At 43.2% G+C, this 26946-nt stretch overlaps 1 protein-coding gene across 5 annotated transcripts; it reads left to right on the plus strand.

Annotated features, from left to right (window-relative positions):
* si:dkey-154p10.3 (zinc finger protein 513) lies at window positions 1-26815 on the plus strand. Of its 5 annotated transcripts, XM_044036020.1 has the most exons (9): window positions 1-403; window positions 9296-9461; window positions 21852-22841; window positions 22908-22971; window positions 24228-24374; window positions 24459-24592; window positions 25158-25281; window positions 26352-26543; window positions 26690-26815. In XM_044036020.1, exons 1-8 carry the CDS (start codon window positions 311-313, stop codon window positions 26494-26496), a joined length of 1863 nt encoding a protein of 620 aa, XP_043891955.1. In that variant the 5' UTR covers window positions 1-310; the 3' UTR covers window positions 26497-26543; window positions 26690-26815. The 5 variants fall into 5 exon arrangements, with proteins under 5 accessions (XP_043891955.1, XP_043891953.1, XP_043891956.1 ...); XM_044036018.1 differs by lacking the exon at window positions 26690-26815 and having other exon boundaries at window positions 26352-26632; XM_044036021.1 differs by lacking the exon at window positions 26690-26815 and having other exon boundaries at window positions 22911-22971; window positions 26352-26632.
* The last annotated feature ends 131 nt before the right edge of the window (window positions 26816-26946 follow it).

Here is a 26946-nt window from a genome sequence, read left to right on the forward strand (position 1 = left end):
TTCAAACAGTAGAACAAGGAAGTAGCTGCTGTTCGTGCTGCAGACATCGTACCTGTGTACTGGGAGTTCGTACTACAGTAGTACTAAAGTATACAAGTACATACTTGTTTACTTGAGTACTGAGAAAGGGCCAGCGCCGTTTCTCCCGGCTTCGTTCTACGCGCGCGTATGTTTACCCACAATGCCCTGCGTTCTAGTCCGCTTCCTGCATTTGGTTCGCTTGTAGGGAAGTTGCGTTCACGAACGAACGAGGATTGGATTGAGAAGAACGGCCGTGAATACGACTTCAAACTCATCATGTTGTCATGCAATGTGCACAAGACGCCGACAGGTGGCAATGGAGGGCAGCTGTGCATCCGCTCACACTGAAGAAGAAGAAGACGAAGACGAGCACAAACAGCAGGTATGTCCGTCTGTGTGCACGCATGAGACTGTGGCCGTTTCTCAATACTCAAGTAAACAAGTATGTATGTATTGTTCTGCTGTTTGAATGGTGCTGCAGGCTCATTAGCGCCACCTACAGTGTTGATAAATGAACATATCAAATACTTTTAATTTATTTTAATTAATTTTTATTGTTATTATTTTCACATTTTTACATGTCATTTAGCAGACGCTTTTATCCAAAGCGACTTACAATGGAATTGAGGACAATCAGACCATGATGTCTTTCGCACACAGGGTACCGGTCTTAACCACTGAGCCACTCCACCCAACATTTTAAATACTTCATTTATTAATTTATTTCTATTAAAATATGCAATCCACTGTGGAAAATAGATATATTACAGCATTGTAGAGTAGTATATGTAATAAAGTATAATCTTACTTATATATGAAATAACAGAGACACCCAGAAACCCAGAGACACATCTGGGTTGCATCTGGGTTTACTTCCTCTATAACTCTCTTCAGGTCAACCACAACACAACACAACTCAACATACTCCACCTAGTGGTAGGAGTCATATATGCACACATATCACATCTTCCCCTTTAAAGGAGACATATTATACCCTATTTCTCCAAAATAGTTCCCTGGTGTCCTAATGAACATGTCTGTGACATGCTTTGGTCAACATAGCAATATTTTTAATTAGGACGTGTCAGAATGGTCAGTTACAATGTGTGTGTTTGTACGTCGGAGAAATACGGTCACTGACTAAATACGGCGACCGCTGGCCGCAGTCTGATGCGAAGTGGTGCGAACACACAAACACACGTTTGCTGACTTTATCCGGCACATTAGCTTCATATATCTCCGCATTGACATAATACCGCTCTTCCTCCCTCGCCTGCACTCTCGCATTTTATAGGGACAAGGTGGAGCTAAGGTGGAGCTCTCGACGTAAACTTACTGGTGGGGTTGTAACATTCGCGGTGAAATGCGCATGCTGCCATCATAATGCGCAGTGAATTCAACATCGCATGTTTTATCGCCTATACTTACACTAAGGGGACCACGAAAAAAGGACTGAATATTCTTTTTCCACACTTTAGCGACTGGTCGGGCCTCCAGAGTCACAAATATAAGTATTAAAATGATTAAAAAGTTGATTTTGCATAATATGTCTCCTTTAACATATTCTCCACACTCAATTTACTCATCATTTTCTAATCATTGACTTAACATTTCACAGTTTAACAAAGTTAACACATGCCTTGAAGTACATACAATAAAAACACTATGAAATACTGTTATGAGTGCACTTTCTAATTTCATATAATTTCAAAACTGTGCAGCCTCTGATTTCAACCAAAAGTTACTTTACACCTTATTGGCAAAGCATATTCAACTTGAATTCTGAAAATTAATTAACCAAAATAAATATGAAGTGCTTCATCCACACTCATTAATACTTCAAACAAACTTAACCAAAAGTTTTAAATGACTCTCACTAGATACTTAAATGCTGCTTATCATTGAGAATAACATTTTGGTTTCCTAATTGGCCTGCCACACCTTGACCTTTTAACTGGTTCTTCTCTGTTCACAGTTGGTGTCACAGTCCCTTTCAGTGTTGATGTCACGGGTGATTGCACTTGTGACTGTGCATGTGATGGCATGGGCCTATCAGTCTCTGCAAGTGTACTGGTGACTGGATAACAGTCCTCCACGTCTACAGAACGTGATTGTGGAAAAGTAATTTCTCTGGTTTTCAGCAGTTGTCGCAGATTTCTCCTGTAGGTGTTTCCATCTGGAGTTTGGACTATCACTGACCTGGGGTTGTCATGTCTTCTCATGACGACTGCTGGTTGCCAGTTATCTTTGACTCTTACTCTCACCTTCTTTCCTTCAAACAGAAGCGGTAACCGTCTTGCTCCTCTGTCAAAGTACTGCTTTTGTTTCAGCTGCCTCTCCTTGATGCTGTGGTGAACATTGTCATACAGCTGTTGTTTGAGCAGCTATGCTGATGTTGGTAGTTTAGTTTTCAGTCTTCGACCCATGAGCAGTTGGGCAGGAGACAGTTTCACTCCATCCAAAGGTGAGTTCTTGTATTCCAACAGAGCAATGTAAGGATCACTCTGTCTCTCTTGTGCTTTCGTCAGTAAGTTCTTTACTGTCTGTATTGCTTGCTCACTTTGTCCATTCAACTGGGGGTATCCCGGGCTGGATGTGGTGTGTACAAACTCCCAGCTCTCTGTGAATGTCCTGAACTCAGCACTTGAGAATTGTGGATCGTTGTCTGACATGACTTCGTCTGGAATGCCATGTCTTGCAAACATCGATTTGAGGGCTGTCACCACATGTCGGCTGGTCGTCCCAGTGAGTTTCGGGATACTTTGAATAGTAGTCCACACACAGCAGATAATCACCTTGCTCATAGTAGAACAGATCTATTCCAACCTTTGCCCAGGCTCTCTCTGGGATGTCATGGCAGATGAGTGGCTCTTTAGTGTTGCTCCGCCTGAATGTGTTACAGACAGCACACTTCATTACAACATCTTCAATCTCCTTAGCCATGTTGGGCCAAAACATAATGTCTCTCGGCCTTTCTTTACATTTGACAATTCCAAGATTAGCTTCATTAGCTCTCGCAAGCATGTCTGCTCTCAAGCTACTCGGAACGACAAGTTGTGTGTTCTTGAAGAGTAGACCATCAAAACATGTAAGTTCCTCTTTGAATATCCAATATGTTCTGATGTCTGCTGGTACATGTCGTATTTCTGCTGACCATCCTGCTTGGACCATATCCATGACCATCTGCAATTCGTCATCAGCTGCTGTTTGTGTTCTGAATATGTTCAGTTTCTCTTCTGTGATTGGTAGTTGAGATGTTAGTAAATGGACCTGTAGTTCATCCTCCAGGAGTTGCTCTGGTTTCTCTTTCAGGTAAGCTCGACTCCGTGTGTTTGCGATGTAGAGCTCCTTTCCAGGCTTGTAGGAGGCACATCAGCATCCTCTGGAGTCTCGGTGGAGCCTTCTGGAGTGATTTCTTGAACACAGTCTCTTACGGTTTGTGGTCTGTTTCCACACGCACTGTCTTGCCATAAACATATTGCTTGAACTTCTCACACCCATAAAGAATCGCGAAAAGTTCTTTTTCAATTTGAGCGTACCTCTTCTGACAGTCAGTCAGCGCTCTTGAGCCATAGGTCACCGGCTGTCCATCCTGAATTAACACTGCTCCTAGACCTTCAGAGCTCGCATCGACAGACAGTGTTATAGCCTTTCTCCCATCAAAATACCTGAGCACTGGGGCTTTGCTCACAAGGATCTTCAGCTTTTCAAAGCTTTTCTGCTGTTCAGCCTCCCAATGCCAAGCTACGTCACCCTCCAGGAGTTTCCGGAGCGGCGCACTCTCATCAGAGAAGTTTGGTACAAACTTTGCCAGATACTGAAATATCCCTAAAAACCTGCCTTGTCTTCTGGTTCAGGCATGTCCTGTATAGCTCTGACCTTGTCCTGGTCTGGTTTCATTCCCCCCGCAGACAGAATGTGGCCGACGTATGTGATCTCTGTCCTTCTGATCTTACATCTTTGTTTAACTTCAGCTTGATACTCCTGATCCTGTCCATCAACTCTCTCAGTCTCCTGTCATGCTGTTCCTCGTCTTCACCCCACACTAATATATCATCCACTATGTTCATAACTCCCTCCAAACCTTCCAGTCTCACTTCTGGAGCTGACGACACTCCAAAGGGAAGTCGCAGGAAGCAGTAACGTCCATATGGGGTGTTAAATGTACATAACTTGGAACTCTCCTCGTCCAACTGTACTTGCCAGAAGCCATGATTGGCGTCCACTACAGAGAAAACCCTTGCATTTGGCATCTCTGCGATGATCTCTTCAACTGTGCGTAGTGGATAGTGTTCCCTTTTTATAGCTTTCTTGAGATCTTGGGATCGATGCAGATTCTCAGTTTGTTGGGCTTTACCACAGTGACCATACTGTTCTCCCAGTCTGTGGGCTCAGTCTGCTTTACAATAACTCCAAGATCCTCCATCCTATCCAGTTCCGCCTTTATTCTGTCCTTCAGTGCTATTGGCACTTTCCGTGGTGGGTGAATGACTGGAGTGACATCTGGATTGAGCTGGATGTGGTGCAGTCCTGGCACGCACCCTAGACCAGTGAACACATCTTCATATTCGCACAGAATGTCAGTATTGTCTTTCTTATCTACACTGTACACTCTTCTGATTAGACCTAGTTTTGTGAAGGATTCTCTTCCAAGGATAGCAGGTGATGATCTGGAATTCCAGCTCATTTTCCTTGTCTTTGAAATCACACTTGAGCTTTGCCCTGCCCTTTGTTGCTATCATGTGGCCAGAGTAAGTAACAAGCTTACATCCTGACTTCTGTATTACAGCATCCTTGTGTGTGATTCTCTCAAAGTCTCTCACTGACAGCACGTTGCACTCTGCTCCTGTATCAAGCTTTAAAGTTAGCACACTGTTGTTTAATTTGAGCATTTGAGTCCATTTCTTACTGTTGTTGTTCTCTGTTTCCAGCTGAAACTTTGCATCTGTTTGCTCACTTGGTCTGATCTCTATACATCCCATAAACATGACATCATCTTCTTCTCACAGTGTCATTGTTTAAAAAAACACGCACAAACACAACCACATACAAAACACTATTATGCACTATATTCACTAGACGGTTGATCTGCAACAACCATAGCGCACACGCACACCACTGCACATCTATAGGCTGCTGCATCATTAACACCACATCTTCCGTTATGTCACTCAGCAACTGCAATTTCACAAGCCACTATATGACACAAAAACAAGCTTACACATAAGCATAGGCGTCAGCTACGCGGGGAACACGTCCTCAACACTCAAACTACCGGAAATTATGTACCTCTTCGGTGTAGGTCTTTCTCTTGAGATAATTTCCTTCTTTTCTCCAAATGATCGCCATAAAAAGTGCACATGAAGGAGATCAGAAACATGATCGATCGGTGGTGTTAATGCAGTGGCCATAGCTTACTTCAAAACCCGCCAAAGGTTCAAACGTTGATGACAACAGTAGGGGCTAGCGCCGGACACATCGCTGGGCCTGGGGCGTTCTGTCACTATGATATCAAATTTTGATTGGCTGACGACACACGTCAGTCAAAGTTATAACCAAATAGGAAATGGCAGCTTCAACGAAAGGCCAGCAATACTACTAGAGCAGGTCCACGGAGCTTTGATGCGTTTAATGACATATGGAAAAATCCAGCTCAGCTTCACAAAAAATAACTATATTCTTTCTGGAAATATAATCATAACATGTTGAAAAAGTCATTTAATTCAGACACATTCAGACACACATTAATTTGAATATTTAAAAAAATAAAATAATAATAATGAACTAGTACCGCAAGCGGTAATGAACGGGTTCGAGCTTGAGGGCTCGCGAGTCTCCGTGTTCCCACGTCGCCGCGCGAGTCCTCTAGCTCATCTCCCGTTCATTCACCGCTTGCGGTACTAGTTATTTTCAGTCTTAATTATTTTCAGCTTTGACTATTTTCAGTGTCCCTGTGGTATGTTAGAGGGCTCTTCCTGTTTAAAATGGCCGACTTTCTGATGAAAGGTGTGTCCGTAAACGTGTTCAAGGACGGTCCCTTGACTCATATATCAAGTTTCGTGAAGATTGTACAATGTTAGACTTTACTTCCTGTTTCGGGAGTTCTACTTCCTGTAGGGAGGTCATCCTTTACAGACATGTTCTGGACGGGTCTGAGATCTCACATGTCAAGTTTCAAGTGGATACAACAATCCCTGTTAGAGCAGCATGAAAAACTTAGATTTTATAGATTTGTAGGCAGCTGCCTCCATCATGTGGCGAAAAATGGTTACTGCACAAACGAACCACTCAGTTGAGTGAATCCTTTGCAGTGTTGCCATGGCAACACCGTTGAACGATTTGTTATCATATTCACGCATCATCTACCATGTGTTTTAAATGTTTTCACCGATTTTGAGTTTGATACGATGAACTCTGTAAAAGTTATAAGCGAAATTGTGAATTTGTTGTATTTGTTGTATTTGTTGTATTTGTTGTATTTGTTGTATTTGTTGAGGCGCTGTTATCGAAATTTACAGTTTTTGCAAAACTGTAAATTTCGCAAGGGCCCATCATTGATTGTGGCGAAAAATTAAAATTTTCACCAACTTTGCCGGCCCCTTTCTCGTACGCCATGATACTTTAAGAAAAGTTTTCAATAACTTTAGATCCTCAACTTGTCCACAGTGACCTTACTAAGTTTAAAGGTGATCCCATGAAAGCTCTAGGACAAGTTCGTTCACATACCATTGGTGCGAAATGGCCAAAATCGGCAAAAAATGAACTTTCAATCCAAGATGGCGGCTTCCCTGTTCGTTTTAGAGCTTAGGCTCCGCTGACTTTTTTGACCGTCCCTACCTAAGGAACGTGTGTACCAAGTTTTGTGCATGTACACAAAACAAAAATTGGTGAGTTTTCATGTTCAGGGCCTCTAAAACGCGATTTACTTTGGTGAAGAAGAAGAGGGGTGGGGTGGAGTAGCTCAGTGGTTAAGACCAGTACCCTGTGTGCGAAAGACATCATGGTCGCAATGGTCGCAAGTTCGACTCCACCCCTGGCTGATTGTACTCAATTCCATTGTAAGTCGCTTTGGATAAAAGCGTCTGCTAAATGACATGTAAAAAGAGGAAGAATAATCCTTACGGTTTCAATAGGGTACTTGCAACCTTGTTGCTCGAACCCTAAAAATACTTTTTTGATACACTGATTGTTTATGCCACAGACTACGCAGCCTTTTATCAGTTCATCTGTCAGCTGCGCAAATTCACAATCCTTTCCCTTGGTCTTTAGGTCCATCACGTAAGCATCAATCGTCTCATTCGGCCCTTGGACTTGGGTAAAGAACACGTGTCTCAGATAGTTGATGTTCTTCCGTGGCTCACAGTCTCTAAACATATCCTTAAGTTTGTTGATATCCATATCTTCATCAAAGTCCATGGTATTAAATACCTTTATCGCTTCATCTCCAGCAACATGAAGGAATGTCGCACATTTCACCTTCTCACTCTTCTCTTCGATGCCCGTCGCGATGAGATAGAATTCAAACCTTTGAATCCACGTTCGCCAGTTTTCTGCCAGATTTCCCTTGAAGCACAGACTGTTCAGGGGCTTCAATTGTTTAATTTTTTAGTTTTCTGACACCATGTAATAAAGTATACTCTTACTTATATATGAAATCACACGGAGACACGTCTGGGTTGCATTAACTCGTTTACTTCCTCTATGACTCTCTTCTGGTCAACCACAACACAACTACTACTCTACTCTACTCTACATATCTAATATTAACATATTATATTTAAATACAGATACAATAACTGCGACTTTAATATAAATCTAAAACTCAAAGTTTAAATAAATCAAACATTAATAATATACCAGCTTTCAAACTGTGAGGTCAAAACATTTACATTAAAAACAAAATAACACGTCAATAACAAATCTATGGATCACACCAAGCATCTAATGACAGCGACGTCTGAGCCAGTGGATCATTTCTTCAGGACAGGCCGAGGTAACGCTGCTCTGTGAGCACAGTGAGCGCCGAGCGTCCGCAGGGGCGGAGCTGATCACCTCCGACAAACGTCGATGCCAAACTAATACGTCATATCTTAATACACAAACCACATGTTTGAATTCTAAATTACTAATTTCTCGCCTCAAAGGATGTTAAAACCTTGTTCCGGGACACAGAAAAATATTTATTTCAGATTTATATTTCTATTATCTGCTGCTATGTTCTGCCGAAATGTATTCTGGGATACATGGACATCCCAAGTACGCTTAAAGGGGACATATTATGCAAAATCAACTTTTTAACCATTTCAGTACTTATATTCGGGAGGCCCTACCAGTCGCCAAAGTGTGGAAAAAGAATACTCAGTAATTTTTTCGTGGTCCGCTTTAGTGTAAGTATAGGCTATAAAACACACAATGTTGAATTCCCTGCGCTTGACGGCAGCATGCGCATTTCACTGCGAATGTTACCACCCACCAGTAAGTTTACTTAGAGAGCTCCACCTTAGCTCCACCTTGTCCCTGCGAGAGTGCAGGCGAGGGAGGAAGAGCGGTATTATGTCAGCGCGGAGAGACAAGTGTGCTGTTGGTGGCTGCACAGTGGAGCACAGTGTTTTACACAAACTTCCCGCCTCAGAGGATTTTATATATGAAGCTAATGTGCCGGATAAAGTCAGCAAACATGTGTTCGCACCACTTCGCATCAGACTGCGGCCAGCGGTCGCCGTATTTAGTCAGCGACCGTATTTCACTGACGTACAAACACACACATTTTGTGGCGATCAGCGGTGCTGTCCCTAAGCCACCGCTGATTGCCAGCTCCGGAGCACAGACTCAGTCTGATACAGTCACATACAGCGGCAGTTTATGCAACTTGCCACTCGCCCCTGGCGATCAGCGGTGCTGTCCCTAAGTCGTTTTAACTGATTTTCACAGAGAGTGCTGTCACAAGAAGAGACATCTGACACAAGGATCAAGACCTAGCAACAACACCGAAATGGAGCTGAGGGAACAGGAGCTGAGCGAGTGAGCGCCGGAAAGAGGACAAATCAGAAACCTGGAAGAAGTGGGCGTGTATTTGCATGTGTCTCATTTGCATTTAAAGGGACTACGCACAAAACAGAGCGTTCTGAAAGGGGCTGGTTTAGCAGGGTTATTGAACTGCTATGGTGCTTTATCCTTATGGTATTTTGACTAAAGCATGTCACTGACATGTTCATTAGGACACCAGGGAACTATTTTAACTTGGGGAAATATGGTTTTACTTTTTGGTGGCAAGACGGACGCACAATGCAGAGGGGGCATTGTTCACACATGCGACCAGCTGATCGCGCTGAGGGAGCCGGCACTCCTGATCACAACACGGCCCGAACGTCCGAAGGAACTGACAGAGCAAGTGTCGGGGCTGCAGAGCTGGAGCCAAAGGGAGAGCCAAAGCGAAGGAGGTACAAACCAGCCATACCTGCAATAATCACGGGGAATGTGAGATCTCTGGGAAATAAAATGGATGAGCTCTGCGCACATGAGGACCAGCTGGGTGTTCAGGGAGAGCAACCTCATGTGTTTCCCCGAGACATTCAATTCAATTCAATTCAATTTTATTTGTATAGCGCCAAATCATAACATACATTATCTCAAGGCACTGTACATAGACAACATCAAAGAGAGCAGAGAACCCCAACAGTTCACACAATGAGCAAGCACTAGGCATCAGTGGAGAGAAAAAACTCCCTCTTAACAGGAAGAAATCTCTGACAGAACCAGGCTCAGAGATGTGCGGTAATCTGCCTCGACCGGTTGGGGTGAAAGGAAAAATGGGGGACAGTGGAGAGGTGGGGGACAGAAAATGGGGGGAGAGAAAGGACAAGAGGGAGATGAGGGAGAGACAGAAGAGAGAGAGGGAGACCAGCAGCAGATACACAACAACTGTATCAGGTTACAAGTTTATACAGTTACTGATATCGACTTTTTAATTACAAAATAATAATAATGGTGACGATGAGCGTAGCCTCGGAAACTGAATCTTGATCCTGCAACCTGCATGATGAGAATACAGAGAGAGAGGGAGGGAAGGAAGGAAAGACACAAACTAGGGAGAGAAAGAGACAAGGTTAATGACATATAAAAAGTCATAATGCTGAGTGTGAGAGAGTGAATGTGCGTGTACCACAGGAAAATCCCCCAGCAGTTTAGTTCTATAGCAGCATAACTAAGAGATGGTTTAGGTTTCCCTGAACCAGCTCTAACTATAAGCTTTATCAAAAAGGAAAGTTTTAAGTCTAACTTTAAATACAGAGAGAGTGTCCGCCTCCCGAACTATCATTGGAAGCTGGTTCCACAGGAGAGGAGACCTGGTAGCTAAAGGCTCTGCCTCCCATTCTACTCTTACAGACTCTGGGAACCACAAGTAAACCTGTATTTTGTGACCTAAGTGGTCTATTAGGGTGATAGGGTAAGACTAGGTCTTTCAGGTATGAAGGGGCCTGACCATTAAGTGCTTTGTACGTGAGGAGGAGGATTTTAAATTGAATTCTAAACTGTATGGGGAGCCAGTGTAGAGAAGCTAACACTGGAGTTATATGGTCTCTCTTTCTAGTTCCTGTCAGAACTCGTGCTGCAGCATTTTGAATTAACTGAAGGATTCTAACAGACTTGTTAGAACATCCTGCTAATAAGGAGTTACAGTAATCTAATCTAGATGTAACAAAAGCATGAACTAGTTTTTCAGCATCCTGTAAAGACAGAATGTTTCTAATTTTCATAATGTTCCACAGGTGGAAGAAGGCTGTTCTGGAAATTAGTTTTATGTGTGAATCAAAAGACATTTCCTGGTCAAAAGTAACTCCAAGGTTCCTCACAGTGGAACTGGAAGCCAGGGTGATGTCATCTAAAGTGACAATGTGGTCAGAAAGTTTTTCTCTGAGGTGTTTAGGGCCGAGTATAATGACCTCAGTTTTTTCTGAGTTTAAAAGTAGAAAGTTACAGGTCATCCAGGACTTAATGTCTCTGAGACATTCCTGGAGTTGAACAACCTGATTTATTTCATCCGGCCTCATCGATAGATATAGCTGTGTGTCATCTGCATAACAATGAAAATGTATGTTATGCTTTCTAATAATGTTCCCTAGAGGAAGCATATATAAGGTAAAAAGTATAGGCCCAAGCACTGAGCCTTGTGGAACTCCACAATTAACTTTTGTTTGTAGTGAGGCTTTATCATTAACGTGAACAAACTGGAATCTATCAGATAAGTATGATTTAAACCAGCAGAGGGCAGCACCTGTGATACCAAGAGTCTGCTCCAATCTCTGCAGTAGAATATCATGATCAATGGTGTCAAATGCAGCACTAAGATCTAACAGGACAAGTAAAGAAACTAGACCATTATCTGACGCCAAGAGAAGATCATTACTAACTTTAACTAGTGCTGTTTCTGTGCTATGGTTTAATCTAAAACCTGACTGAAAATCTTCAAACAGGCCATTAATGCGCAGATATTCACATAATTGATTGGCAACTGCCTTTTCTAAGATTTTAGAGACAAAGTGAAGATTAGATATAGGTCGGTAATTAGCTAAAATATCTGGGTCAAGGGTCGCTTTTTTTAGAAGGGGTTTAATAACTGCTACTTTAAACGTTTGGGGCACATATCCAGTTAATAAGGATAGATTAATTTGAGTTAATATAGAGTTGTTAATTAAAGGAAACACATCTTTAAACAGTTTGGTGGGGATAGGATCTAACTGATAGGTTGACGGCTTAGATGATGAAACTAATGATGTTAACTCAGGGAGATCTATAGGGGAGAAACTGTCTAACTGTGCACCTGGTGCTTCTAAAGCTCTTGTGCTAGAAGATGAGTCAGTCCTAATATGAGGGAGGAAATGATCAATTTTTTTTCTAATTGATGTTATTTTATTCACAAAAAAGTTCATAAAGTCATCACTGCTCAGTGTTAAAGGAATAGATGGTTCAGTGGAGCTGTGGCTCTGTGTCAGCCTGGCTACAGTGCTGAAAAGAAATTTATGATTATTCTTATTTTCTTCAATTAGAGAAGAATAATAGGCAACTCTAGCTTTGTGTAGGGCTTTTTTGTAAGCTACAAAACCATCTTTCCAGGCTATATGAAGTTCCTCTAGGTTACTGGAACGCCATTTTCTTTCTAATCTACGTAACGTCTGTTTAAGAGCACGAGTATCAGAGTTAAACCATGGTGCTCGTTTCATCTGATTCACCACTTTCCTTTTCAGAGGGGCAACACGATCTAATGTAGTACGCAGTGAGGCTGCTGTACTATCAACAAGGTTATCTATGAGGGCGGGAGTAAAATCACAAAAGGTACCTTCAGATGTACTGACATATGGCACCGAGTTAAATAAAGGTTGCACTGTCTCTTTGAATGTATTAATATTATTATCAGACAGGCACCGGCTGTAGCTGTATTTCTTATTTATGTTATTGTAGTTCATTATTGAACAGTTAAATGTGAGTAAATAATGATCAGTAAGGAGAGGGTTTTGAGGAACTATGTTTAAATTATCAATATCAATACCATAAGTTAAAACAAGGTCGAGGGTGTGATTAAGGCAATGAGTTGGTTCATTTACGTGTTGAATAAAACCTATTGATTCCAACAGCGAGTTAAATGCGCAGCTAAGACTATCACGGTCAACATCTACATGGATGTTGAAATCCCCTACAATTATGATTTGATCTGTTTTAAGCACCAACTCAGATAAGAACTCAGAGAACTCTGATAGGAACTCTGAATAAGGTGCAGGTGGACGATAAACTGTGACTATTATAATTGGTTTCTGTGATTTACAACTAGGATGAGATAGATTAAGAATAAGGCTTTCGAACGATGAATATCCTGGTTTGGGCTTGGGATTGATTAATAATCTAGTATTAAAAATGGCTGCTACTCCTCCTCCTCGGCCTGAGCTTCTAGGAATATGGGTATTAGCATGAGTGGGTGGAGTTGATTCATTTAGACTGACGTAATCGTCTTCATGTAACCAAGTTTCAGTTACACAGAATAAATCAATACAATTGTCAGAGATAAGATCATTTATTAAAACAGATTTTGAGGAGAGAGACCTTATATTTAATAGTCCACATTTGAAAGTGGTATTATTTGACTCTGTTTTATTGTTGGTATTAATCTTTATTAAGTTAGAATGTCTAACTCCTCTTCTGTTTGTTATTGGTTTATTTACTTTATTTACTTTAGTTTTTACTTTAGTAGGTCGAGGGACAGACACAGTCTCTATGGGGTTTTAATAGGTGACTGCTCGAAAAGAAGCACAGAGAAGCATGAAAGACTGCAACTCTGTGTCCTGGTCTCAACTCTGGATTGTCATGGGTTTCTAATAAAATGCCCTAAGCTGCTAGATAAGAGAGCTGCTCCATCCAAAGTGGGATGGACGCCGTCTCTCCTCATGAGACCAGGTTTCCCCCAGAAGTTTTGCCAGTTATCTAAAAACCCAATGCTGTTTTCTGGACACCACCTCGACAGCCAGCGATTGAATGACGACATGCGGCTATACATGTCATCACTGGTTACATTGGGCAAAGGACCAGAGAAGATTACGCTGTCAGACATAGATTGTGCATACCTACACACAGACTTAACATTAACTTTAGTGACCTCCGATTGGCGTAATCGGGTGTCATTACTGCCGACGTGAATAATAACTTTACTGAATTTACGATTATCTGTAGCCAGCAGTTTCAGATAAGACTCTATGTCGCCCGCTCTGGCCCCGGGAAAACACCTGACTGTGGTCGCTGGCGTCGATATTTTCACGTTCCTCAGGATGGAGTCACCAATTACCAGAGTTGGTTTCTCAGTCTGTGTGGTGCTGAGAGGGGAAAACTTGCACCCACACTTCACCGAGCACAGCATGGCAGTACCGGGCTTTAAGACTGTGCAGGTGGACAGAGATGCTGCTCTGAGCGGCAAGAAGAAAGGGGGTGGCGTTGCTGTATACGTGAATGAGAAGTGGTGTCACCCCAGACATGTTTGTGAGAAGGAGCATTTGTGTAGCCCGGACATGGAACTTTTGGCTGTGGGAATGCGCCCGTACTACCTCCCCAGGAAATACTACTCCGTGATTGTTGTGGCTGTCTACATCCCTCCCTCAGCTGATGCAGCGGCAGCAGTAGACGGTGTCTAATCTGCTGTGTCCAGATTACAGACACAGCATCCCACTGCATTTATCACTATCACTGGGGATTTTAACCACACCAACCTGGACTCTGTTTTACCAACCTTCCACCAATATGTCGACTGCCCCACCAGAGACAATAAAACAAATGACCTTTTGTATGCAAATGCTAGGGATGCATACACAGCCACTGCCCTTCCCACTCTTGGCTTGTCTGATCACAACCTGGTCCAGCTGACTCCCAGGTATGTCCCTGTAGTGAAGAGGCTTCCTGTTGCCACCCAGTCAGTGAGAAGGAGTACACAGGTGGCTGACATGGCTCTGCAGGACTGCTTTTTTTTTTTTTAACTTTATTTTTCATTCAATAAAGTTTAAAGTTAGTTTTTATTAATCCCCTTAGGGAAAGTATTCCTCTGCATTTTGACCCATCCTAGAATTAGGAGCAGTGGGCTGCCACACTGAGTGGCGCCCGGGGAGCATTGGGGGTTGGGTACCTTGCTCAGGGGTACCCCAGCCCTTTTTTTGGTGGGGATTTGAACCGGCGACCCTCCGGTTACAAGTCAAGTTCCCTTTCCCCTTGGCCACAGGCTGCCCTAAAACAAGAACAAAACACAAATACAGGGGGTAGACACTACTATCTTGCATAAAGATGCCATTTTGTCCATCTTGCAGTACATAACTCTGATTTCATCCGTAGTCTATAGGTCATTTGCTCCATTGATCGAATTTCTTCAACAATATCTAGCCAGTGGCTCAGTCCAGGTGGTTCAGTTTTCAGCCAACTTCTTGTAATGGCTTTCTTAGCCGCAAGGGATAGGATCTTAAACAGATACACATCATTTTTAGCTATTACCCCATCTGGTATCAGTCCCAGGTACATATGCCTGATGTCATCAGGGATATTATAACCAAAGATTTCCCCCACGATCCTCAGAACCCCGTCCCAAAATGATCGTATTTTCATACAGGACCAGAATATATGAGAGTGACTGGCATTCAATTGCCCACATTGTCTCCAACAGAATTGTTGTTGACCCAATTGTTTATGTTTAATTTGTGGTGTAATAAAAAAACGTGTTATGTTCTTCCAACCAAACTCCCTCCATCTCTTTGAACTTGTGGATGTGTGTTGGGTCTTGTAAATGGAATGCCAGTCACTCTCAGACAGCCCAATGTTAAACTCTTTTTCCCATTTCTCTTTTATATACAATGTATTCCTTCCTTGTTGTTTCATTAAACCTCTATACAGTTTAGAGACTATTTTTGAAGGAGTTTTTTTATATGCACCTGTCAACACCTCAATCACATCATTCCCTTCCAATGAGAGGTCCTTCTTGATCTCTGTCTCATATAAGTGTCTTAATTGAAGAAATCTGTAAAAATCTCTGTTGTCCAATCCAAACTCAACCCTAAGTTGACCAAATGATTTAAAATGTTGCTTATCAATGAGTGTACATATAGCTGTTATTCCTCTGTCCCTCCACTTTTTAAAGGTTTTGTCTATCACACCTGGTCTGAACCTGGTGTGAGAAGGCCAGATCAACAGCTTACAGTCACCTGTTAACTTGAATTTTTTAACGACGTCATACCATATTTCGAACGATCCTCTCAAAATTGAGTTTTCAACCTTAAGATCCATATGATCTTTTCCACCTAACATTGACTGTGGGGGGGCCCGACCCAAGTTCATCTCAATGTCCTTCCATCTGGCTTGATAACACGAAGAGCACCAATAGACAACATATCTTAACTGTGCAGCATAGTAATAATCTCTGAGACTTGGCAATGCCAATCCTCCATTTTCTTTGTCTAGTTGAAGGGTCTTGAATCGTATCCTAGGTCTGGCACCTGCCCAGATGAACCTGGAAATTAGCTTGTCCCATGCTGAGAATTGAGAATCTGGTACTTTAACTGGGAGAGACAAAAAAAGGTACAGCAACCTGGGTAAAAGATTCATCTTGATCACCTCAGTTCTTGAGCTGAAATCCATCACTAACAATGACCACTTTGCTACATCTTTTTGAATTTTATCGTTAATTAGCCTGTAATTTGTCTCATAAATTGAGTCATATTCCTGAGTTATTATCACTCCTAAGTATTTTATTGACTTAGAATTCCAATTTAAATTATATCTCTTGCTGATTTCTTCTTTTGGCTTGAAATTAAAGGATAAAACCTGAGTTTTTGACATATTCAATTTATAACCCGACATCAATCCATATTCTTCCATTATCTTTAATAATATGGTAAACGTTGTGTTTGGATCTTGAAGAAAGGTAATTATATCGTCAGCAAATAGTCCTATTTTGTGTTCGTCTCCTGCCATCGTGATTCCTGTCAACTTATCTTCTTGTCTGATTAGTTGAGCAAGTGGCTCTATGAAAATTGCGAAGAGGGCAGGACTAGCACAACAACCTTGTCGTGTCCCTCTGTAGAGTTTAAAAGTGCCCGTCAGATGCCCGTTAATTTTAACTCTGGCTAATGGGTCAGTATACAATGCCTTTATACAATTTATGAATTTATCATTGAATCCCATCCTTTCCAGTACTTTATACAAGAAAGCCCAGCTGACCCTATCAAACGCTTTTTCAGCATCTAAGCTGATCAGTGCAGCGCTTGTATGGTGTTTATTAACATGTTCTATAATATGAAGTGTGCGCCTGATGTTGTCCTCTGTTTGCCGTCCCTTTACAAAACCTGTCTGGTCCTCGTGTATCAAGTCAGGCAAAAAACGTTCCAGTCTTTTAGTGATAATGCATGTAAACAGTTTATAATCTACGTTCAGAATAGATATTGGGCGGTATGACTCGCAGTATTCTTTATTTTTCCCCTCTTTCGGAATGACAGATATCACAGCATCTCTCCAGGAAGGAGGGGCTATCGCCTTCTCAAGCGTCCAATTAAATGATTCTAATAGTACCGGAGCAAGGGCTTCTTTGAACTTTTTGTACCATTCATTTGGGTAGCCGTCACTTCCAGGGCTCTTATTAGTCGCCAGTCTACCTATGGCTTTATCCAATTCATCTTTTGTAATAGGGGCAGTCAAATATCCATTTTGCTCTAAGCCTATTGAGGGGAGGTCCAATGAGATCAGGAATTGCTTGATTTTCTCATCGTCAACTTTCTCAGGCTGTGAATACAAGGTCTCATAGTAGTTTTTAAAGATTGTATGGATTTCTTCTGGGTCATATTTCAATGTATTTGTTGAGGGGTCCCTAATCTTATTAATTGAATTTGTTATTAGTTGCGTCCTAAGGTGCCTCGCCAATATTCGTGCGGCCCTTGGGCCTGATTCATAGAAAGTTTGCTTCACGGATCTCAGTTTATTTTCTATTTCATTGTTAATTAAGTTCTCAATTTGTTTCCTCTTTTCTTTAATCTGGTTACCTATTATATCTTTATTGACATTTTTGGGTTGTTGTTTCTCTAGGTTTTCCAATTCCTCCTCTAATTGATCATATTTTGATCTCCAGATTTTCCTTAGGTGAGCTGTCCGTGATATTAGCTTCCCTCTCATAACTGCTTTGATTGTGTCCCAAAGAATAGTTGGGTCGACCTGGTCGTCCTTATTATCGTTTATACATTCACCAATTTCTTTTGTAATGTCTTCCACTGTGGATTTATTATTCAAAATTCCTAAATTCAGCCTCCATAGTGTATTCCTTGGCTTGCTGTTTAAATGTAAACTAAGGTAAACCATGCTGTGATCTGATATATCTGCCGTTCCAATTGTGCACTCTTGTACCCTGTGTCTATCAATGCTATTCATCAGGAAAAAGTCTAGCCTAGAGTGTACTTTATGTGTGGCTGAATAGTGGGTAAATTCCCTATCACTTGTATGAATACTTCTCCAGACATCAAACAAGCCTACCTCTCTTATGAGGATTTTTAGGTCTTTTGATTTTGAGGATCCAAGTCTGCTTGTGCTTGTCGTGTCTAGTCGATGGTTCAAAATTGTATTCCAATCTCCCGAACAGACCAGGATTCCCTCACTCTCAGAAATAATTAAATCAAATAGTTTCCTAAAAAAGGATCTGTCCCTCTCTGGAGGAGCATAAACGTTCACAAATGTGACCAAAACACTGTCAATCCTGCCCTTAATAATTATATATCTACCTTCATCATCTCTTTTTTCTCCAAGCAGCTCAAAGTTTAAAGAATTAGATATCATTATTACAACCCATCTCCTCCTACTATTTTTACATGAACTATAATATGTGTTGGTGTACCCAAACTTTCTTAGCTTCTCATGTTCCGGTTTTGACATGTGTGTCTCTTGTAAAAATACCACTTGGGACTTATCTTTCCTAATTTTTGCTAGGACCCTACTCCTCTTGACCGGGTTACTCAAGCCATTAACATTCAGAGAAGCAATTTTCAAATTCTGTGACATCACTTAAACATAGAAAAATGTGAATTATTTTGTAGTAGCGTAAACCCCTGATAACACAAACAATAACAAAGACAGAACAGTGTCAACTGAACACAGTGAAAAACACCTCACCAAGACCCCGTTGGTGGGTCGAGGGTAGATCCTATCACTAAGACAGGGCCCTAAGTGTAGGGTGGCTAGGCCAAACCTTTCCATCCTAAAATCCAACGTAAACTATTTCGACACTCCCAGACAGTTATTGTTATTATACCCTAAATGAAGCCAGAAATGAGTCCAGTTCAAATCTTGTGTTCCAGACTCGTAGTGACAGTGATGAATTCTATTTCTTCATTTTACCTCCCTTGCGCTGGGGATCATCTTTCTGAGCATCGGTGTGATCACTCTGGAAACCCTGAAGCTTAGATCGTGCTCTCTGGGCAACGTCGTCCTCAGCCTCATAACGACCCGGTACCTTCTGCCATGAACCCAGCAGCTTTCCCAGGTGCGTTCCCCAGTCAGTCTCACCTTCGGTCGACGTCGCCTCCTCCACTGTGATTCCTCGTCTCCTCAGCTCCACTCTCGCCTCCTCTGCGCTGTTATAAAATCGGGCTCCTGTCTCCCAGTGGATGCGCATGTTCACATATGGTGTTTGGAAGCGAACTCCTTTCACTTTCAGAGCCTTTTTGATCCCGTTATACTCTTTACGTTTCTTGATCACCTCCGCAGTGTAATCGTGATCGAAATAAATGGTCTTATTATTCAGCTGGATCTTTTCCTTCTTTGTTTTATTCCATGCCTCCTTCAAAACCAATTCTTTGGTTGCGAATTCCTGGAAATGTAATATGAATGCTCTCGGGGGTTTGTCGGGAGCGGACCTCCGAGGTCCAGATCTGTGTGCGCGCTGAATATTTAACTCCATGTCAGCCGGGATCGGCAACTTGCTTCGGAGGAGCGCCTCGACAAACTCCGGCACCGAGTCTTCTCCCTCTTCTCCTTCTGCCACTCCGAAGATGCGGATGTTATTGCGTCTGGAGTGTGACTCTAGATCGTTTAATTTAAGTCGCAGCGCTTTTTGCTGTTTCAGGCAAGAGCTCAGAGCCTCGGTCGCTTCAGCAGCCCATCTTTCAACCGTCTCCACCCTGGTCTCCGCCTCGTCCACCCGGTCCGCTAAGCCGTGAACTTCTGCTCCGAGTGTGTCCAGTTTATCATTTATTTCTTGTCCGAGATGACTGAATTATTGTCGCAAAGTGTTGTTATCGCCTCGTAGGTCAGTTTTGAGGTCGTTAATCGCCTGAATTATGTCTGCTGGCGCCATGACGGTCGGATCGACTTTACCGCTGCTGTCTCTGGCAGTCGACGTGTTTTTCTGCTTTGCGGGCTCCTTATCGTCGACTTTTTGGCTTCTAAGTGATCTTCCCCAATCCATCTATCTTTATTTTCAGCCAAAACTGAATTAAATGTAAACTTGGGGTTAAATTGCGATTTGTCTGGGAGAGCGATCTCACGTGCGTCCGACTACTCCATGCGTCAAACCGGAAGCCCCTCTGCAGGACTGCTTTGAGTCTACTGATTGGGATGCGCTCTGCTTGCCACATGGGGAGGACATCAACTCCATGAGAGACTGCATCACAGATTACATCAGGTTCTGTGAACACACGGTTCTCCCTGCCTGGACTGTCCATTGCTTTCCCAACAACAAACCTTGGATTACCAGAGATCTGAAGACTCTCCTCAACAAAAAGAAAGAGGCCTTCAGACAAAGGGACCAGGAGGAGCTGAGGAAGGTATAGCGTGACCTTAAGGAGAAGCTGAGGCAGAGCAAAGACACCCATGTGATGAAGGTGCTAGGGCGGCTGGTCTTGGCCCACCTCAGACCGCAGGTAAAGTCCTCACTGGACCCGCTTCAATTTGCTTATCAGTCCAATTTGGGGATAGATGACGCCCTCATCTGTCTGCTGCATCGAGCTCAGTCTCACCTGGATGGTGCTGGAGGCACTGTGAGAATCACTTAATTTGATTTTTCCAGTGCTTTTAACACCATCCAGCCACTGTTACTGGGAGAGAAGTTGCAGGCGGTGGGGGTGAACACAACCACCATCTCCTGGATCACTGACTACCTGACAGGCAGACCACAGTTTGTCCAACTGGGTTGTGGTTTGTCTGATGTGGTGGTTAGTGATGTAGGAGCCCCATAGGGAACTTTGCTGTCCCCCTTCCTGTTCACCATATACACCTCAGACTTTAAATATGACTCTGTCATGCCACTTGCAGAAGTTCTCCGATGTCTCTGCGGTGGTGGGGTGTATAAGGGATGGACAGGAGGGGGAGTACAGGACAGTGGTAGCTGACTTTGTGAAGTGGGCCAGTGAGAACCACCTGATTCTGAATGTGACCAAGACCAAGGAGATGGTGGTGGACTTCAGGACGAAGAGGACAGCTCCACAACCTTTGAGGGTACTGGGGGAAGTCATTGAGATGGTGGAGTAATACAAATTCCTCGGTGTGAGGCTGAACAACAGACTGGACTGGAAGGCTAACACCAGTGCTGTGTACAGGAAGGGGATGAGCAGGCTCTTCTTTCTGAGGAGGCTACGATCCTTTGATGTATGCAGCGAGATGTTGGAGTTATTTTACCAGTCTGTTGTGGCCAGCGCACTGTTCTTTGCTGTGGTGTGCTGGGGGATCAGCATTGGAGCCGGTGAAACTAACAAACTCAACAAACTGATAAAGAAGGCTGGCTCCATCATTGGCTGAAAACAGGACACCGTGCTAACGGTGGTGGATCATCATGGATAACCCCAATCATCCTCTCCACCACATCTTCCAGGCCCAGGAGAGCACATTCTACAAGAGATTCAGACAGCTCTGTTGTCACAAGGACAGATTCAGGAAGTCATTCCTGCCATCAGCCATCAGGACTTACAATAATTCTCTGTAAAAAACAAAGAAAACCAAAACTGACTGCTCATTTGCACAAATGCACATTGTCTCTCCATGAGATCCGGTATGCCATTGCACTCTTTTATGCCATTCCTTTATTATTGCACTATTTTTTTCCCACTGTTGCACATTTTGCATTTTATGTTTATAATATTTTTTTTGTATTGTATTGCTGCTATGTTAAAACAATTTCCCCTTGGGGATGAATAAAGTGTTTCTATTCTATTCTATTCTACAAGTATGGATATTGAGAAACGGCATGTGTCACATGCTTCACGGCTTCACGGTTAAAGTGACCTCTGCTGGTGAAGCCTTTAATCACACACAGTTTGTCTCTGTTGTTTGTTTCACAGCTGTTTCTATGACGTCATCAGATCTCTCTGCGCTGATGTCATCGTTGCTGCAGTGCTACCATGACATCAGCCCTGTGACGCTGCAGCTGGTGGGCGGGGCTGTGAGCTCCAGTCTTTATTGTGAGGAGGTGGAGGGTTTGGCGGAGGGGGCGGGGCCTCTGGTGGAGTCCTTCCTGGTGGAGCTGTTCCGCTGTAAACTCTGTCAGTTCACCTGCGGCCTCAAGAGCGCCATCGACAGCCACCTGGTGCTCACACACCGCGCCCCCGCCCTCACCTATGTGGGCGGAGCCAATGATGTTGAGGGGCCGGACAATGGAGCTGAGATGAGGGTCCAGCAGGGGACGTCGCCATATCAGCTGGATCTGAAAGGTGAGTCAAAGCCCAGCGACGACGAGGACTTCCTGCTCTACAACATGTTAGACAACATGAGCCCGCCCACCTGTGACATCAGCACGGAGGCGGGGCTGCAGGTTGCTCATACCTGTGAGGTCAGCACGCTGTTTGAGGGGGAAGAGTCCATCTTCTGTCTGAAGGGGACGTCCATGGACCTGTCCTGTCGAATTGACTCTGCCTCCACACAGGAGGAGATGGCTCAGTCCGCCCACCTCATGACTCTAGGACTGTGTCGCATCTCCTCCACCAGGCCGCCGCCCCCACCTCCTCCTCCGCCTAATCTCTCCTCCTCCAGCCCCGCCCAGCCCCCTGAAGACTCCACCCACCTGCCCCAGACACAGAGGAGGGCTTCTTCTGGCAGACGGCGGCTGCCATGCCGCCTGTGTCCTGCGACGCTGGCATCGCGCCACCTGCTGGACATTCACACGCGTTCGCACAGAGCGACGGGCGGTTTTGGCTGCATCTGCTGCAGCTGGACCGCCCACAGCTGGGCGGAGCTAGAGCCACACTGGAGGAGCCACTGCATGAGAAGGGGGAGGAGCAGGAAGAGGAGGCGGAGTGAGGGACCAACAAGAGGGAGCAGCTTGGTCACAGCAGGTGAGGGCAGGGTCACCTGATCAATAATCAACAATCAGTAACCATAGTGATGATGTTTGATTCCAGCAGACAGAGGGAGGGGCCTGCTGAATGGACGAGCTGAAGGGAAGAAGGTGGACCAAACATTCAGGTAGAGACACCAGGGGCTGTTTGAGAAAGCAGCTTTAGTGAAAACTCCATGGCAACAGACTGTGAGTTGGTTAATCCTGAGATGAGTTCAGTTGAACTCTGAGTCAGTTACCATGGCAACAGACTCGGTGAACCTCCTGCTGAGCCTGAAGCAGCACAGTCGTATCAGAGCACAGTCACCTGTCAAAGTAATGATGTGACTTTAATATGAACAAGTGAATTACATGTTCATTTATTCACATAAATATCATGCGTTCATATTTCTGCTCAATTTGATTCAAATGGAGGCTGTGCTCTTTGTTTACCCGTTGCCATGGTGAATCGTAGTAACACACACACACAGCTGACTGAACTAACGCTGATCCAGCTGTTCCACAGTTTGAACTCAGAGTTTGTTGAACCTGCTTTCTGATGACGTTGTTACTTTATTGACAACACACTCAAAGAAACTTTATTGACAGCACACAGATGAAATAAGAACCTTATTGATAGCACACAGATGACAAAATAACTTTATTGACAGCACACATATGATAAAAAGGTTCTTTATTGACAGCACACAGATGACAAAATGACTTTATTGACAGCACACAGATGAAATAAGAACTTTATTGACAGCACACAGATGACAAAAGAACTTTATTGATTGACAGACAGTACACAGATGACAAAATGACTTTATTGACAGCACACAGATGACAAAATTACTTTATTGACAGCACACAGATGAAATAAGAACTTTATTGACAGCACACAGATGACAAAAGAACTTTATTGACAGCACACAGATGACAAAATGACTTTATTGATAGCATGCAGATGAAATAAGAACTTTATTGACAGCACACAGATGACAAAAGAACCTTGACAGCACACAGATGACGAAATTACTTAATTTACAGCACGCAGATGACAAAAGAACACATATTGTATGACAAAAAGTTATTTATTGACAGCACACGGATTAGAATAGAAAAGAATAGAAATACTTTATTCATCCCGAGGGGAAATTGTTTTAACATAGCAGCAATACAATACAAAAAAGTATTTTAAACATAAAATGTAAAATGTACAAAAGTGAGAGAAAATAGTGCAATAATTAAAGAATGGCATAAAGGACCTCATGAAGAGACAATGAGAATTTGTGCAAATGAGCAGGCAGTTCTTTAGGGAAGAATATGAAATAAGAACTTGAAAAGACAACGGACAAAAACATGATGGACACAGCTTTGTTTTTGTGTGACAAACACCTGACAGCCAATCAGATGCCACCGTTCTTGCGGGCAGCGGACCTCAGCACACTTTACTGCAGAGCCACGGCCACAAGACGAGGAGGGGGAAGAAGATAAATAAAGAGGAAGAAAAGGTGGAGCGGTTGGGTTTCTGCTGCACACTGTGTCAGAGGTCATTACCTACTATTCCTCAGGTAACGCTGTTCATCCAGGTGAGTTTCCTGTTACGTAACTGTGACATTTTTGTTCTTGACAGGAAGTTCTCGTCTCAGCTGACTCTGAGGCGTCACATGGGCGTCCACAGCAGTGAAAAACCCTTCATCTGTCCACACTGTTCATACAGCAGTAGACTGAAGGCGTCACTGCGGCAACACCTGAGGACACACACAGGTAACACACACACGTAGGACACACACACGTAGCACACAGGTAACTAGTATCTAGATACACTTACAAAGGTAGCGAACAAATTCTCATTTACGCGAGTACAGTTCTCACACTGGGAATTGTTCTAGCTCCACCCGTTTTACCCAGCATGCATCGGGTGACTTGAGCGTACTTGGCAGAATGCATTTGGCCGGAAGATAGCAGCAGAGAAAAGAAATATAAACCTGACATAAATATTTCTCTGTGTCCTGGAACAAAGTTTTAAGATCATTTGAGTCATTCAGAATTCAAACATGTGGTTTGTGTATTAAGATCTGACGTATTTATAGTTTATAGTCAGAGGTGATAAGCTCCGCCTCTGCAGTGTCCAGCAGAGGGTAGCGTTACCTCGGCCTGTCCTGATGAAGTCATGATGTCTCTGTCATTAGAGGCTTGGTGTGATCCATAGATTTGTTGTTGACGCGTTATTTTGTTTTTAATGTAAATGTTTTGACCTGAAAGTTTGAAGGTTTGTATATTCTAAATGTTTTATTTGTGTTTGTGTGTGTGTGTGTGTGTGTGTGTATAGGGGAGAAACCATACAAATGCACTGTCTGTTCTTACGCCTCCATCGACCTCAGTTCTCTGCTCAGACACCAGAGAACTCACAGTAAAGAGAAACCGTACAGGTGTGAGCTGTGTGACTACAGCAGGTAACACACACGCACACACACACACACTATCAGGGACATTTTATGCCAGCACACTATACTAAAACACCTTAACCACGTCGCCTACGCTGCATATAGACTGAAAAACATGTGTGCGATACCTGTGCGAACAGACATGCGTATTGCGAGTACACCAAATAATGAAGGGTGACGGGTGATAAGTGTCACCCGTCACCCGAGGGGGTCGTTCGTGCCATGTGTGAACACAGCGTACGCCTGTGAGCACGCTCATCTCAATGTACAAATAATGATTTATTTATGATGAAGAAATTTTGAGTTTAACAGCTGCTTCACTTCACAATTCAAGCAGTCCATGTATTACCAAGAGAGAGCGACGTGACAGTTTAGGCTATTTCAGTCACACGTGCACACATTATATATATAATACTTTGTGTTCCGGCACCTTATGATTTACAAATGACGCGCTGGTTGTTGCTATACCTGGTCATATTGCTGTTGGTTATGTTTAATGTGATGATTACATGCTGCATGAATAGAGTATAGGATGATAAAGAATACGTAGGCTAATAATTGTGCCCTCCCATGCATTTTGTATGCCCCTGTCAAAACTGAGGTCTGGTGACTGGTCTGACATGGACTGCTTGAATTGTGAAGTGAAGCAGCTGTTAAACTCAAAAGTCGTCATCATAAAGTAAATAATTATTTGTACATTGAGACGAGCTTGCTCACAGGCGTACGCTGCGTTCACACATGGCACAAACGACCCCTCGCTGTTTGATTTCCACAAACACTACACAGTGTGTGTCTGTACACTCATTAACAGTCACGCGTGGTCTTCATGTCACATATTTGAGGCGTAGTTCACATGACACGCACCCGTCACATAGGTGTTTGTGCAACAACGTGTGTGCAGTGTCTGCGTGACGCCTACAGGACGCCCGTCTGTCTAGAAAGTGAATGAATTTACACGTTAGAGGTTTGATGACGCACACACATTCACACACACTCATACACATACACACACACACACATACACACACACATACACTATTGCTGCGGTTGCCATAGTAACAGCTCTTCTTCTCTCTCAGTATCCAGAAGAAGAGTTTGGACCTTCACGCTCGCCGTCATCACACAGGTGAGGCGTTTCCATGCCGACGATGTGACTACTCCAGTCCTGATCGACAGCTGCTGCTCAGACACATTCAACGACACCACGCCTCCTCACAGCCGTAATCTGTGACATCACTGCTGGTGCTGACCTCTGATTGGACAATTGTCGTGTGGGTGGAGACTACAGCATTTTTTACTGTCTGTCTTTCAAATGAAATGTAACTTTATTGTTTTTAGAATAAATTACATGGTAACATTTGTTATACAAAACTTTATTTATACATAACAATGCTCACAAATACAGATCCATTTACAGGAAATTCTACTTCTGTGGGGGCGGAACCACCTGACATCATCCTGTGAAACAAACTGATCAATAACCAATCAGGTTTCTTTCCTTCTTTATACGTGCTTCCTTCTTCCTTTCCTTCTTTATTCTTCCTTTTTTTTCTTCCCTTCTTTATACTTCTTCTTCCTTTCCTTCTTCCTCCTTTATACTTCTTTATTCATGCTTCCTTGTCTTTCCTACTTTATACTTCCTTCTTCCCTTTCTTCTTTATACTTCTTCCTTTC

The sequence above is a fragment of the Solea senegalensis genome, linkage group LG10, assembly GCF_019176455.1.
Source record: "Solea senegalensis isolate Sse05_10M linkage group LG10, IFAPA_SoseM_1, whole genome shotgun sequence".
NCBI lineage: Eukaryota > Metazoa > Chordata > Actinopteri > Pleuronectiformes > Soleidae > Solea > Solea senegalensis.

Excerpts from the sequence above, each read along its gene's own strand:
- si:dkey-154p10.3 (XM_044036020.1), top strand. The coding sequence starts at position 311 with ATGTGCACAAGACGCCGACAGGTGGCAATGGAGGGCAGCTGTGCATCC. Across the intron at positions 404-9,295 it reads AAGACGAGCACAAACAGCAG|ACGGACGCACAATGCAGAGG; the intron begins GTATGTCCGTCT and ends TTTGGTGGCAAG. Across the intron at positions 22,842-22,907 it reads GAGCAGCTTGGTCACAGCAG|CAGACAGAGGGAGGGGCCTG; the intron begins GTGAGGGCAGGG and ends GTTTGATTCCAG.